This window comes from Chlorocebus sabaeus, chromosome 3, assembly GCF_047675955.1.
Source record: "Chlorocebus sabaeus isolate Y175 chromosome 3, mChlSab1.0.hap1, whole genome shotgun sequence".
Lineage (NCBI taxonomy): Eukaryota > Metazoa > Chordata > Mammalia > Primates > Cercopithecidae > Chlorocebus > Chlorocebus sabaeus.
In genome coordinates, this window is record NC_132906.1 from 3618176 (window position 1) to 3633749 (window position 15574).

The 15574-nt window shown below is 43.0% G+C and overlaps 1 protein-coding gene across 3 annotated transcripts in view; it reads right to left on the reverse strand.

The window, feature by feature from the left end:
• The window catches only part of MIPEP (mitochondrial intermediate peptidase), a 210248-nt gene that overhangs the window by 51253 nt on the left and 143421 nt on the right, over window positions 1-15574 (reverse strand). The window contains exon 19 of one of the 3 annotated variants that reach the window (XM_008021718.3): window positions 9036-9298. The exons of 1 other annotated variant lie outside the window; for it this stretch is intronic. In XM_008021718.3, coding sequence (XP_008019909.3) covers window positions 9201-9298 — 98 coding nt within the window. In that variant the 3' untranslated portion in view covers window positions 9036-9200. Of the gene's footprint in view, window positions 1-9035; window positions 9299-10800; window positions 11144-15574 lie in introns of those variants that run through there. One more of the 3 variants, XM_037986909.2, reaches the window with a different exon arrangement.

Genomic DNA, 15574 nt, shown 5'->3' on the forward strand with positions numbered 1-15574 from the left:
GCTCACTGCAACCTCTGCCTCCCAGGTTCAAGCAATTCTCATGCCTCAGCCTCCCGCATAGCTGGGACCACAGGTGTGCACCACCACACCTAGCTAATTTTTGTAGTTTTAGTAGAGATGGGGTCTCACTATGTTGCCCAGGCTGCTCTAAAACTCCTGGGCTCCAGGAATCTGCCTGCTTTGGCCTCCCAAAGTGCTGGGGTTACAGGCATGAGCCACCACATCCAGCCTGCCACATACTTTTAAACTATCAGGTCTCATGAGAACTATCACAAGAATCGCATGGGAAAAATGCCCCCCATAATCCAAACACCTCCCACCAGGTCTCCCCTGACACGTGGGATTACAACTGGGCATGCGATTTGGGTGGGGACACAGGATTTGGGTGGGGACACAGAGCCAAACTGTATTAGATGCTGCAGGGGCCGGGGACACTGAGACCATTCAGACCCGGTGTCTCTGTCACTCCTCTGGGCTCTGTCTCCAGGACCTCCCTCCCCTTCCATGGCATAGGAGGAAAGTGCTGTAACGTGCAAATTGCACAGGAACTCCTTAAGCCATACAAAATCCACTCAGCAGTTTTAGGTTCGCAGCAAAATTGAGTGGAAGGAACAGAAACTTCCTGTACACCCCTGCCCGCTGTCTCCGCCACATCCTCATCCCGCATCCAGAGCGGCAGACTTGGTTACAGGCCATGAACCTACACTGATGCGGCACCATCACCCAGAGTCCACAGGGTATGTTGGTTCACATTCACTCTTGCTGTGGTACGGTCTATGGGTTTGGACAGATGTCCGATAATCCTTTTGACATTCTGGAATCCTTGGGTAGCTCATCTTGTAGGAATGGACTTCCTTCAAAGTGGAGGCAGGCAGATCCTTCAGACGGGTGCATGGAGCCCTGTTTTCAGTTGCTTTTCTAATTCTCTCTTATCATTTACCTCACAATCTTCCTGAGGTCTCGCTTCCTTTTAAAATCCTTGTTTACTTTGCAACATCACTCTGACACTCCATTGATTCCTCAGCACCTACTGACTACACGGTTAGGAGCGCAAGGGTAGGATTCATGTTTTATTCATCTTTGGGTCTGTAGCACCCAACAAAGAGCTCAGGAAATGTGCAGTAATTGATTCGACCTCTGAACAAATACACACTATACTAAGAATCTACACAGCGAAAGATGAAAACAAGACAAATGTGAGTGCTACGGGTGTCACGCTTGGTGTCACACATGTGCCGGTGTATTCCTCTAGGTGGTTACCAGGAGCTCTGCCACTGCACATCCACTAGTGACGGGTTCGCTACCCCAGCTGGTAGCCGCTGCTCTCACATAAGGGGTCCAATTAAAATGGTCAGAAATAAATTCCCCTGGACTTTGACTTCTTAAGAGCTAAGAAGGTTTGCTGAGTATTCTGGCATGATGTTTGGTGATCAAACCAAGTAACTGCTGGCCAAAAATGGTAAGAGTTCTTTCCCCCTCTTGTTGAAGATGTGCTCCACGCAAGAGTCCATCACATTCGTCACTCATCAGTCTGGAAGTGTGCAGCCAATCCTATTACCGGTCACAAGTTCTGGCTTTTCTTTTTTTCTTCCAATTTCCAACCTAAACTGTAAAGTACTTTGAGAACACACAGTGAGCCACAAGCTTGCCAATAAAGAGCCCTCTGTGGTGTGGAACTGGCTTATTTCACACAAAATCTGCAAACAATGAGGGCACTTATTAGAAACATACTGTGCTGCACAGAGCATTCACCCTGCTTATCTTTCATCTTCCCCAGCAATCCTTGCTTTGTGCGCATTTACGATCCTTGCTCTCAGAAGTCCACATACTTTTTCCCCAACCGTAACAAATTATTTAACTCAACTAACGTAGGTATGTCCGTGCAGTCTCTAGGGCACTCATCGCAACTCCAGCGCTGCCCTCCACGTGGCAGCAGCTCTTTGGACTGGGGCTAAGTGCTTATTCTTGTGCTTCATTCCTGGTAAGCTCAATGTCTTTACCTTAAGATAACTTCGCTGGAAAAGGGCTTAGATTCAGCCAACCACTGTGGCCTCTGTGGCTGTCACAGCTTGTCCCCGACATGCTAGATGTTGGATCCCCTTCTTATCCCCTTGGGATTTCTCCTGCTGGCCCACAGCCAGAACAACTAGGCCTTTTACTCCACCATTCCTTTGTTTTGTTTTGTTGGTAAAAATCAATCCTTCTACTATCCATGCATAGCAGTTTCTAAAAACTGAATTTCAAGAGCGGTATCTGAAGAAATAGAAACATGATTTGGTCCTTTTAGTAAATTGGATACATTTTAATAAATCAACTTGGAAATAGTTTTAAGAGTTAAAAAAAGCACAAAATTGAGATCATCAGAGCAGCTTGGCCTCAAAGGACAGGCAAGAGGATTCTACAGGGTTTGAGCCTTCCTAAGTGAAGCTGTTTCCTGCGGGCTCCCTGCTCCAAGCTCCTGGCTAACAGCCCCTTCTCCCACGATTGGCAACAAAGAGCAAAAATAGCTTTCTACTTAATGCTGAGTCAGTGTAAAAAGCCATAAAAAATTCCCTTTAAATGTCATAACGTTTGCCTCCATTGAGGTTTCTCTCCTCCTACTGGGTCTGGATAAATTAGCAGTGGGCTTGTATTGAGTCACAGATCTGGGCCCTGCCACAGAGCTTCCTGCTAGTGTGTGATGCTTTTTCTCCAAACTATTGATACACAATGCACTGGAATAGAAATCAACAGAAACTGGTCAAAGTTGTGTGCATACACATTCTCTTGTAGATGGACAGCTGTGCTTAGAATTCCTTTGTGGATTCTGGTTTGGTCTTGGTTTTCTTGGTGTTTGATTCATTCTTCTATGTAAATTACAAAAACCCTCCACATTTCTTCATGGATTATATCAGTCCATGTTCTGCAGAGAAGCAGAACGAGCTGGATGTATGTTTTGGAGGAGATTACGAGGAACCGGCTCATGTGATGAAGGAGGCTGAGAAGTCCTGTGCTCTGCCATCTGCAAGCTGAAGACCTGGAAAGCTGGGGGTGTGGCTCCAGTCTGAGTCTGAAGGCCCAAGAACCAGGGGAGCCAACAGTGTAGATTCCAGATTGAAGGGAGGAGAAGATGGATATCCCAGCTCAGCAGGCAGGCAGGAAGCAAATGGGGTAAATTCCTCCTTCCTCCACTTTTTGTTCCATTCAGGCCTTCAATAGATTGGATGAGCACCCCCCTCCACCGAGGGCCATCTGCTTTACTGAGTCTGCTGAGTCAAGTGCCAGCCTCATCCCAAAACACTCTCCAGACACACCCAGAAGTGTTTCATCTGGGCACCCTGTGGACAGTCATGCTGACACATGGAATTAACCATGACATGGGTTTTTCTTAAAGCAGTGATAGGAGCGAATAGAAACGTTCATAATTTTCAATTATTTTTAATGAAGACTGTATCTGATGGAATTGTTTAAACCTTCCAGAACTGGGTTCCAAACATTTGATACCTACTGTGGTCCTAGCCTGGCCACACACTATTTCCTGGGACCGCCTCTCCTTCACTGCCTTGGACCCTGATGACTTTATGCCCAGATCACACCGGAGGCCTGTGCTGATTTTCTAACACATATCTGCAGCCGAGCTGGGAAAAGAAAACTAGGCAAGTATGACAGATACATGATGCACAGGTTAAGCGCAAAGGAAAGAAAAACGCCAACTGCAGGGATGAGAAGGGACTCAACCCCTTTAGAAGTTCCTGCTTGAGCAGCTGGAAGACTACAGTGCCACTCATCAAAACAGTGACTCAGGGAGTATTTGGGATGAAAGAGGGATCTGATGTTGAAGGTCAAATTTGAAGTGTCTTTAAGACCTACAGGTAATGAGACAGCTGGACAAACACGTGGAACTCAGGACAAAGGCTCTAGGGACAGCACAGCAGCTGACATCCTGTGTGGCCGCCTTGAAAGCATGCTCGCCGCTTACATTTTGGAAGGGAAAATGGGTACAATGTTGTCTGCCACTTTGGGGCCTTCTTGGGTCACATGCATTTTACATTTCTGCAGTTGATATATTTACCTTTCCTGAGTCTTTTATATATTAGACACTATGATTCTCAATCCTTTGTTGTTTTGCATTAAAAAAAGCTGAATTCTTATTTCAAATATGGGCAAGTTAGAGCCTCCCACATTGCCAAGGTGAATTAACCACACACACCATGAGCTCTCTTTTGAACGAGTTTTCCAGTTCACACCTACCATTTGTTTCATGATTGGTTTCAGACTTGTTCCTCCTGGAAACACTCCCTAACAAGCACCCTTGCAGGAACGAAGACACCACACACATCTACCCCACTACTGCATGTACTCAAGAGTCAGCTTTTATATGACCTCTCCCGAGTGCTCCTCTAGTGAGGATCTTTCACTCACCCCAAAGTGAGGATAAAATACTTGAAAGCACGAGCCCAGTGCCTGTAGGTGTGCAGTTAACCTCAGACCAAGGAAGTACCGAATGCCTCTGGGTTTCAGCAAGGCACCTGACAAACTCCTTCAGGATGTTTTTGTACATGAGACAGAGAAAGGTACCTGGAGAACAGCTCATACTGCCAGATGATCTTGCTCAAAAGATGCAGATTAAGCAAAATACCAACTCAAAGGGTGGTCCCCGCTGGCCCACCAGCCCTGTGCCTGGCTCGCTTCCCACGTCTCCTAGATTTGGTTTCATCCTTGGTCCTCTTGGAGACACTCCCTAACCAACATCCTTGCAGAAAACTGCTGAACCAGAAAAGGCCCGTGTGGGACACGTGGCCACCCAACACTGCAGTAGTGTCTAAGGTAAGTGTAGGAGCCTGCACAGCAGGAGCGGGGACTTCTGGAGACCTGCATGAGGCGCAAAGGGCAGTGGACAAGGAGCCAAGGGAGGTGGCTCGAGTCACGCTGATACGGTGCCAGCTTGAGGATGCTGGGCAAGTGCCGAGCTGTCTGCCTCCCTAGTACCAGTTATCACTGTCTGCTACCTCGCAAGTTCATGTGCTTCACGTAAGACGGCTACGAGATGGGCCCCTGGAAACTGGAAAATGCTAAGTAAATGTCAAGCACAATTGTTGTTCACATTTTATCTCAATCGCTTTTACCAAATCAGGCTAAACCTTGGGTATTCATAACGTTTTGGGCTGTACAAATTGTTCCTTGAAATGACTCAAAGACATTTTCTGAATTGGCTTCCGTCAGCCAAGCGTTTCTTCAGAACTGGAAAAATGCTTTAAATTTGGCTTTGCCATGATTATTAAAACACTGTACATTTCTTATTATTGGAATTAACACATTGCCTACTTTTTAAAAATTGGAAAAAGAAGAAAAAAGATAAAAGAAAAAAGGCCTAAATCTCAAAACCTACACACTAACATTTTGTTCATTATCCACCAGTTCTTTTATTAGGTTATTTTTGGCGTTTACACATTCTTAAGAACTTTAAATTAGATTTTTAGAAGCTGGTGGTAAACTGTAACTACAGGAGAGAATTTTCCCAAGAGGACTATGGCTTATGGATTTATTCCCATCATAAGGGAAAACATTCATAATAAAATAATTTGCTATTATGATTTATTCAGCTGTTACTGGGAAGAAGTAATGGCCCCTTCACATTCTGTGAAGTCCCTTGGAGGTTTCATTTGCTCTGACTCTTGGTCAAAATTACATATATTTTTAGCAATTTTTAAAGAAGTGTACAAAGTTGAGATGTTTCCTGAGCCCTCATATATCTGAGAATGTCATTTTACATCTCCGTCTTCACCTCTCAAAACTTGTTTCAATTCTTTGGCTCTTAATAGTGATGAACACTTGCATTCTGGAGTCACTGTAATTCTTGCTCCTTTATAGCTATACCTGTAATTTCTAGCTGAATATTTTTAGTTATTTCCCAGGGTTCTGAAAAACAGCAATAAGTATTCCACACTGGGAAATACTGGCTCATGTATGCAATGCCAAATCTGGTTTGCAATTGTAGCGTCGTTCACATGCACAGTGAACCTTCAAAACATCCATGCATTTCCCAAATAAATTTAATAACAGGACCCGTCTGAGTTCCTGGTACACCAACTAACAGTTCCTGAGAAGTGTTCTGCAAAGCCTAACTTGGGATATGCCATATATTTTAATTAAACTCAATTAAACTTTAAATTAAACTCAAATATTTAAACTCTCAAAAAAATAGAATATATCTACATGAGGGTTTCTTTTCACTATGTTTTAATCTGGAATTCAGAATTCTTTTGTTTGCTTTTTAAAAAACTGTGGTAAAATATACGTAATACACAATTTATCATAAAGCAGAACCATTTGAATGTGTATAGTTCAGTGGCAAGGACGTTCGCACCGTGTGCCACCATCAGGGATTCTCTTTCGAACGCACAGCCATTCTTCCAGCTTAAAAAGGGTTTCTTAAAATCAGTGATTAGCATTCACTCACCAGTGCCCCTGCTAAATGCTAGGCACTGGTTTGTACTCCTGGGAATACAGGAGTACACCAGAATGTATCTCTGGTTATTGCTTTTGTTGCAAATGCCCTGGCTTCATCTGTGAAATTCTAGAATGTAGAGGGTGTGGGCCTCCACTCTGCTGTCTTGCTATCTGCTCTCACTGCATCCCTTTAACCTGCCTTCTGAAAGATTCTCAGGTTTTTCCTTGACGATTTTCTTCTTTTCTGATTCTGACAATGTTTTCAGTTATTGTACTGTGGTTATCGTTTCTCTGCATTTATTTCACCCATCTTCCTTTTTAACTTGACCTATTGTCTTTTTATTTCTGCTTGTTCTTTATGGCTTCCAACTTCATAAATACCACGTTTTCTCAAATCTGTTTGCAAATTCCAGAGAGGGCCAGGCACAGTGGCTCACATCTGTAATCCCAGCACTTTGGGAGGCTGAGGCGGGCGGATCATTTGAGGTCAGGAGTTTGAGACCAGCCTGGCCAACAGGGTGAAATCTCATCTCACTAAAAATACAAAAATCAGCCAGGCATGGTGGCGGGTGCTTGTAATCCCAGGTACTTGGGAGGCTGAGGGAGGAGAATCGCTTGAACCCGGGAGGCAGAGGTTACAGTGAGCCAAGATCGTGTTGCTGCACTCCAGCCTGGGCAACGGAGCAAGACTGTCTCAAAAAGAAAACAAAAAAAAACAAACAAAAAACTCCAAAAAAACAAAAATAGATTTTGCTGCAATGTACAAGGAGCAATTTGCTCCTTTTAAAAAATAATTTTTGGCCAGGCACAGTGGCTCGCACCTGTAATCCCAGCACTTCGGGAAGCCAAGGTGGGTGGATCATTTGAGGTCAGGAGTTTGAGATCAGTCTGGCCAACATGGTGAAAAACCCTGTCTCTATTGAAAATACAAAAATGTGCTGGGTGTGGTGGTGCACGTCTGTAATCCCAGCTACTAGGGAGGCTGAAATATGAGAATCCTTTGAATCCGGGAGGCGGAGGTTATAGTGAGCTGAGATCATGCCGCTGCACTCCAGCCTGGGTGACAGAGCGAGGCTCTGTCTCAAAAAAAAAAAAAAAAAAAAAAAAATTCTCAAAGTTTTGATTTTCCAGCATCTTCCAGGTAAAGTCTTCCTTTCCCATTTCTTAAGAATGCTTTTAAAAAGGTTCCACATGGACTTCTTTTTTTTGGTTACTCACCCCCACAAAAAAGACCTGATAAAGATGCAGGCGTTTTGTCACTGTCGGTGCACCTGGGTGCTGATGAAAGCACTTTTCAGATTTACCTGTAACTGATTTACCTGTGAATTTCTCCACGTCTGTCTCCCAGAATGAGCTGGCATCTGTGTATTGCCAGTTTGTCGGGGTGAGATCTCTTTTTAAGTTAGCTTGGATATTGTGAATAGGGTGAGACAAGAAACAGCGAGATTCCTCCCTGGGCGCTGCACCAGAGCCCGTCCTCAACCCTTGTCTCCCTTCCTCAGCTTTGCTTTGGGTAGAGAGGAGACACCACTGCCAGGCCCACTCCCTGCCCAGGGCTGTGTGAGCAGCAGTTTCCAAGTGCTGCTGTGTAGAGAAGCTCCAATGGGGAGCAACGGGGAGGGACCCACTGCAGCAATTAAACGTGAAGCCCCATTCGGGGTACTGGCTGCTCTGCCTTCTGGTCAGTGCCGACTTGCATTTTTAAGGGTGAGCAGGAGGTGGGAAAGCAGGAAGGGCCGATCCCCCTTGCATCCAGGTGCACCTGGCACAGGCCGGCCACTGAGGACGTTTCTCCATCCAGTCCTGTCTGTTTCTGGGCATGAAGAAATTCCTCCAGATTCTGCAGATAGGTTGAATGTGTGTCTTAGTTTTGGGTGTTTTGAATCTTTCCTTTTGTTTCATCACTGGTCATGTGGTGAGAAGCAGGAAGAGGCTGTTAGCAGGTGCCTTTTTAAACTGGAAATTCATAATTAGATTTTTACTTTAATGGTGGGAAAAACCCATTAAATAATTTACTTCCTGATAATAACAAACCGAAATACAGTATGGTATGCAATAGTGTAAAGGAAATGAGTTCCAGATAAAAGCAGACATGGTCTGAACCCCCGTTTCCTGATTCACCAGTTGCTTGACACTGGTATGTCACTTATTAATTGTACGTGCACTTACTCATTCTACCTTCATTGCCAAGCCAGTCCTCTGTGTTCTGAGTCTATTTGCCTAAACATTCAGGAAAAAACAGTAGGGATAATTACATGTATTTTGGAAACCACACTTGGTTTGTCGGTTGCTTGTAACTATTTAAAGTGTATTTTCTAAGCCTACTTTAGATAGTGGTCTTAAGAAATGGTCATCATTCTTAAAAGAACTATGTGTGTAACCTTTCTGAATATTGTTTCAAACTCTGTCTTAAACAATTTTGCTTTTAATTAAATATTTAATTAAACCAATTACAGATCCATGGAAAGGGGGAAAAGCTCAACAGGGGAGTGGTTATACTAGGAAATGCCCATACCCTCCGTTTAACAATGCCACTAGAAGGATGGTTGTTACTAGGTCAGAGATTTCCATGTGCTCAAAAACATGCCAAACAGGTGAAAAGCCGGCAGAATTAAAACAAATGATTTATTCCAAGTTCTATCAGTTTAAAGTTTTCCCGAATTTATTACAGAAGTGAACACTGAAATGAGAAACAAGCTCTCACAGCTGTAGCATTCGTAACAAAGTCATTATCTACATCACCTTGATTGAAGAGGTTTAGAGTGTTTCTGTTATTCAGAATCCATGAGGAAAGTTTCGAAGTCCAGATCCAAGTCAGAAACCAGGGCACTTACGAAGTCATCAACAGAAGGACACTTCTGAAGCATACCTGCAAACAAAGAAAGGTCAGCACTGCGTTCACCAGAAGGCAACAGGAACCACAAAGACACAAATTCAAATCCACACACTAGAGGAACACGCTGGCTTTCTGAATCAAGACTCTGGCTGTAGAACCTGACTGCAAGAACATTTTATAAAGTCATGGACAGTGTGTGGGCCTTGGAGCTATTTATAATTTTAATGCATTTTTACTAACAAATCAATCCTTAGCTTAGAGATTTAGGCCTAAATATATTTCCTAAGGGCTATTATTTTTGCATACATGACTACACCCTTAAAGACTGATATTAGAAGACTGATTTTTTTTTTTTAGTTATCTTTGACTTGGATGATTCAGAATTTAATAAGTTTAATTACCTATCCAGTTTTGCTATCAAGTTCTATACACTTTACAATCAATTAGATGTTAATTCTTTTATAGAAGTCTTATATCAGAATCAAATTATTAGCTTTCCTCCAGATTTCCCTGTCCTAGAGAACTCCTAGCTTTGCAACTTACTAACTGTGTAATGCAGAAGTCACTTAAAATCTCCGGCACCCAAATTTCCTACAAGGTTGCTATAAAGATCAAACAAGAAGATGTAGAAGCAATGAAGCACCATGCCTAGCATATATTAATAATTCAATAAAAAGCTGAATTCGTACTCTTTCTTCACTCTAAAGAAGTCAAAAAACAAAGATTTATGCAATTAACCTTCTTGCTTCAACCTACATTCTTGGCAGGAAATGCTAACTCAAGGGTTGAACAGGCTCTATATACTGACATTTACTTTGGGAGATGAATTCTGCAAAACCATTTTCAAAATCAAGGCATTAAAAGACTGCCGGAATCCTCTACTGCTCTCTGAACCTGTACTGCAATTCAGTGAACACGAAGGCAGCATCTGCTGTGTGGAAAGGATCAGGCCAGGTCACGGGCATACAGATGGGCAGGCTCAGTCACAACATGAGAGTGAGGAGGACACGCACAGCAGTCGGCTGGGCAGAACTGCATATCCATATGGGGGAAAGCTAGCCTGGACTCCTCCTGCATACCATACATAAAAACTAACTTGGGATGGTCACAGACCTAAGCGTAAACACTAAAATTACTGTCTTAAAAAACCTCATGAAGTATCTCTGTGACTCTGAAGTAGGTATACTTTCTTAGGACACAGAAAGCAATGACCATAAAAGGAAAAAATGTTAGATTTCATCCAAATTAAAAATGTCTCTTGAAAAGAAACCATTAAATCAATGAGTAGACGGATGAAAGAGTAGGAAAAAATACTCACAAAACATATCTCACAGAAGACTGGTATCCAGAATGTATAAAGAACTTCTTCACCCATTGTAAAAAGATTTTTTTAAAATTACAAATCGACAAAAGATTTTACCTTCACAAGGTCAGGTTTTTCACAGAAGATGATATATGAATAAATAACACAACTAATAGGCACTGAGAAGACATTCAACATCATTAGTCATTAGGGAAATGAAAACCAAACCCACCATGAGATACTATGACGCATCCACCAGAATAGCTCATTTTTGTTGTTGTTGTTTTCCAGGTTGGAGTGCAGCAGTGTGACCATGGCTCACTGCGGCCTCGACTTCCCAGGCTCAAGTGATCCTCCCGCCTCAGCTTGAGAGTAGCTGGGACCACAGGTGTGTGCCACCATGCCCTGCTAGTTTTTAAACTTCTTGTAGAGATGGGGTCTTGTCATGTTGCCCAGGCTGGTCTTGAACTTCTGGGCTCAAGCGATCCTCCTACCTTGCTTTGGTCTCTCAAAGTGCTGGGATTACAGGTGTGAGCCGCCGTGCTACACCAAATGTTGACAAGGCTGTGGGCAACCTGAATTGTCATACATTTGTGGTGAAAGGATAAAATGATATAATCACTTTGAAAAAAGGTCTAACAGTGTCTTATGAAACTAAACATATACCTACGCTAGGACCCAGCAATTTCACTCCCAGGTATTTATCCAAGAGAAATGAAAGCATATGTCAACAAAGAAACAACTTGTACAACCCCAAGCTGGAAACAACCCAAGTTTCTATCACTAGGATAGGAATACACACACTACAATATACTCATATAATGGAATATTACTCAGCAACAAAAAGGAACAAACTATTCACACATGCAACAACACAAATGGATCTCAAAAACATGCTGAGTGAGAGAAGCCTTATGCGGAGCAGTACATACTGTTTGATTTCATTTATATGAAGTTCAAAAAGTTGGTTAAACCAATCTGTGGTGGAAAAAAATCAGAACTGTGGTTGCTTTTGGGAGTGGATATTAGAATCAACTGAGAAGGGGCAAGAGGGCCTCTGGTGTGATGGTAATGTTCTACATCTAGATAGTGATTTGAGTTATAAAGGTGTGTACATGCATCAAAATTCATTGAAAGGTATATTTGAGATTGTACATTTCACTGTATGAAAAGTTTACCTAATACAGTAAGCAACTATTGAACTCTAATGCTATGCATGCAAAAGAATCTAGGTGTAAAATGTACTGATGTCTGCTACTTGAAATGCATAAAAATATAAGGCCAGATAGGGAGATGAAGAGATGTAAATATAGGAACATGTTTACTAAACGGCAAGTATATGAGTGTTGTACTATTCATTCAACTGTTCTGAATATTTGAAAAATTTTAACATAAAATCTTGAGAAAAAGTAAACTGTGGATGCTAATAGCATACAAAGGGCAGTCAGTGTGGAGAACAGAAGAGAAAGATGAATTTCAATGAAGAGATTCAGAAGGTTTGTGGAGGAGATGGGATTGAGCAGAAACTTAACAGATTGGGCCTTTTAGGTGGAGGAGACAATACAGGAAAGGCACAAACATGGGGAAATGCACAATGTATGCTGATCAAGAAGTGGTCTGGCGGGTAGAGTAAGGCTGGAAGAGGCTCTGGGAGAGGAACATGAGAGGACCCAGGGCTCTGAACCAGGGCAACCAACAGAACAGGAAGGACAGACTGAGCTGGAATCCAGGAGGAGCAGGGTGGTGTGGAGACACAACCCCTGCCAAGTGTGAGGTGGAAGGGGACGCTCCATGTGGAGGCAGTGAGGACACAGAGCTCAGGGACAGCCTGGGGACTAGAGGTGCAGATGTGATCATCCCACTAGAAAGTACATGGAGTGGGAAATAGACCAAGGATTATCTAGATGGTCGACATGAAAATACTTGGTCCAAACACACACTTGAAAGCCCTTAACTAGACCTGGGGTAGTTGAGAACACCACTGATATCGTTATAGTTTCAACTGTACACTAAAATATTTTTATTGTCTATGTACTGTCTATCTAAATTTTAACAGCTCTATCTTAGGAAATAATGTGAGGAATAATGGGCAGTTACTAGAAGAGAATGTCACTGCTATGTCTATTTGTGCAATTAAAGTTCAAAACACAGTGTTCTTTTTTACAGTAAAATAATCTGCATGCGTGAATGCAGGCCTCACCTCTGGCCCAGCTGTGTCACTAACGATAGAAACGCTGGGTACGTGATGACAGCTAAAGTAGCACAGTTGACATTGTACCTTCCAGATGTAGGTTATTACTTAAGTAGACTCAACCTAATTACAAATCAGGTTTCATGCATTCCCTATGTGCCAGGTTTCTTGATATAGAGAACATTTGTAGGGAAAACATTTAATTAAGACACGGCTTTCCATAAAATGTGCTAGCCTAACACACCATTTCTTCCTTTTTAGTATTTGAGGGGTTCCCTCTCTCAGCTTTGGAGCCCCCCTCCTCTGTACAGGGTAGCTTCTTCCTTCTTTTCCTTCTTGCCCCTTCTTGCCTATTGAACTCTCTGCTCCTTAAAACCACTCCACATGTGTCCGTGTCCCTGTATCTAAACCGGCACGAGGACCAAAAACCCCGGTGCTCCCCCACTCATCAGAGCCGTATCATTTTGGTGCGTTGGCCGGGAAAGGAAATTCATTCATCAGACTGAGTCAAGGTAACTTATTTTAAACTATTTATGGCCTTTAATAATCGAGTAGGGTGTGCTCCTATGAACAAAATATGAAGCATGTTTATTTCTCTGCCTGGTTCCTCTAGAATCTGGAAATTATCTTGGGACCTCAAGAGGAGAGGATCACCCAACTCACAGCAATCAAACTCCAAACGGTGCTGTCAACTGAACCACACGTGGACATGCCAGTTTTCCGAGGACCCTTAGATCAACCCCGGGAGGAGCCCTAGCTGCTGTTCCCCACTCGACGCCCCTTTCCAGCAGGAAGGAGCCAGAAGACGTCGTCACCCAAACCCCTAAGAGCAGTTAGTGTGGCATCTCCACAGTGGGGAATGTTGTAGGAGTTACTAATAAATTATTTTAGGCAGACAGAGGGGGAAAGGGGGTCCTTAGGAAGTTTTTTTTTTTAAAGCTTGTCTGGAAAAGTTTCCTGTAAAGCCCCAGCTCTTAAAGCCAGGCCAGTAACCCGATATCGAAATGTCAGCCATTAGAAACTGGGTCCAGCCAAACATGGCGATTCCAATGGCCTTCTTGCCCTTTCCCCACGTTCCTGGATACATGGCCATTCCGAAGTATCCCCACCTGTGTAGAACATCATCGTGTCCTGCATTTGCATATTAAAAGGCTAGGGTGGGAGGGCCAGCTTTTCCCTCGGGCTAGGTGAATGATGTGCCTAGTCAGATCAATCCCCTGAGCCTTGTGCAAATCAGACACTGCCTCCTCCAGCCTCTGTATATATACCTAGCTGGTATCTGTGGCAGGTGGGGTTCCCTCTTTTGGCTTTGGAGCACCCCCCTCCCTCTGTCTCTGTACAGGGGAGCTTCTTCCTTCTCCCTTCCTCCTTGCCTCTTCTTGCCTATTAAACTCTCTCTGCTCCTAAAACTAAAAAAGACAATATTTGAAACATTTCTATAATTACATGACTGGTCGTTCACAACTAAATGACTGGAATTCTCAGAAGGGAAAGTCATTTATTCAGAGCCAAGCTATTCAGGTAAGTATGGCCATCCTGTTCTTTGAAGTGGTTCACTTCAACTCAACAAACTGCCAATATAAATACGACCTTGCTCTCTCCTTCCCAGCAGACAGGCCCAACTAGCACATGTCCTTCTCCAGTTTCCCACCTTAATTCCTGTATCTCACAGAATGGCAACTGTGGCCACAAGAAAAAAATATGTACACTTGTGGGCTTTTCTAAAGAAATACAGTTAGAGCTAACTGGTTTGGTGATTTTCTGTGTAATGTGATTGGTGAAGATGAGGGTTCAAAAAGGAGGAAGTCAGGACCTGAGCCTGGAGGGATAATGAAGAACGGTTACTGGGCAGACTCCTGGGCACACTGTTATGCTAGCCCTGCTCTAATTAGATTTAAATGTTCTGCGAGTGTTAACACGAACTAAACCCTACACAGAAAATTAAAAAAAAAAAAAAAAAAAAAAAAAAAAAAGCCCAATGTTTCAGGTAGTTCCATAAGTAAGAAAAACTGGATTTGGCTTTTGTATATGGCCATAGTAAAAGAATTCTAAGAAAGCGTTCGTTTCTTTTTTAAAGCTGACAAAGATGTCCCCTTTGCCTTCACGTCTTAATTTTAGAAGGGTGACGATTAAAATTGTATTTTCTAAGCACCCTGGGAACCAGCTTGGAGCTGTTAACTCCAACTAAGGTGGATGGAGTTAACAAACACATTTCACTGTGGAAATCACCTAAATTAGAGGGAGAATGAATGGATCTTGACAAAAGGACTCAGGCAATAACTTTACAACTAAAAAGAAAAGGGTCAATAGCAATATAAGAAAGACAAAATTGCATCAGGACACACATTGCAAATATGAGCTCACACAAGGAAGCAGGTAGTATATCTTCATCTGTTTGTCCTACTGAGAGAGAGAGAGTATATGTGAAGAGTAGTTAAAGAGTGAGAATTTAACGTATTTCTCTCCTCGTTTTACCTGAGAGCCAAACGGGCTAAGAAAAGATGGCACAAGCCGGAACATTTTTGTTCTGACGGCTCTGCTCAAATGAGTGTGTTTCATAACCTGGAAGCACTAGGGTAATTATTCTAGCCTGACTCATTTAAATTATAATATCAATAAGATTCCAAGACTGAGTCTTAAAACGGCAGGGTTTCCAAACTATGGCTTTCCAGTCCTCCTCTTCCGAGTGACTGCAGACATACAGCTGGAAAGAAAGAGGGGAGAAAAATACCACACAGGAGGACTTGACCTGCAGACAGCTGGCCTAGACGGGGCTCATCAGAGAGGACACCAGCCATTCCACTCCCAGAACCAT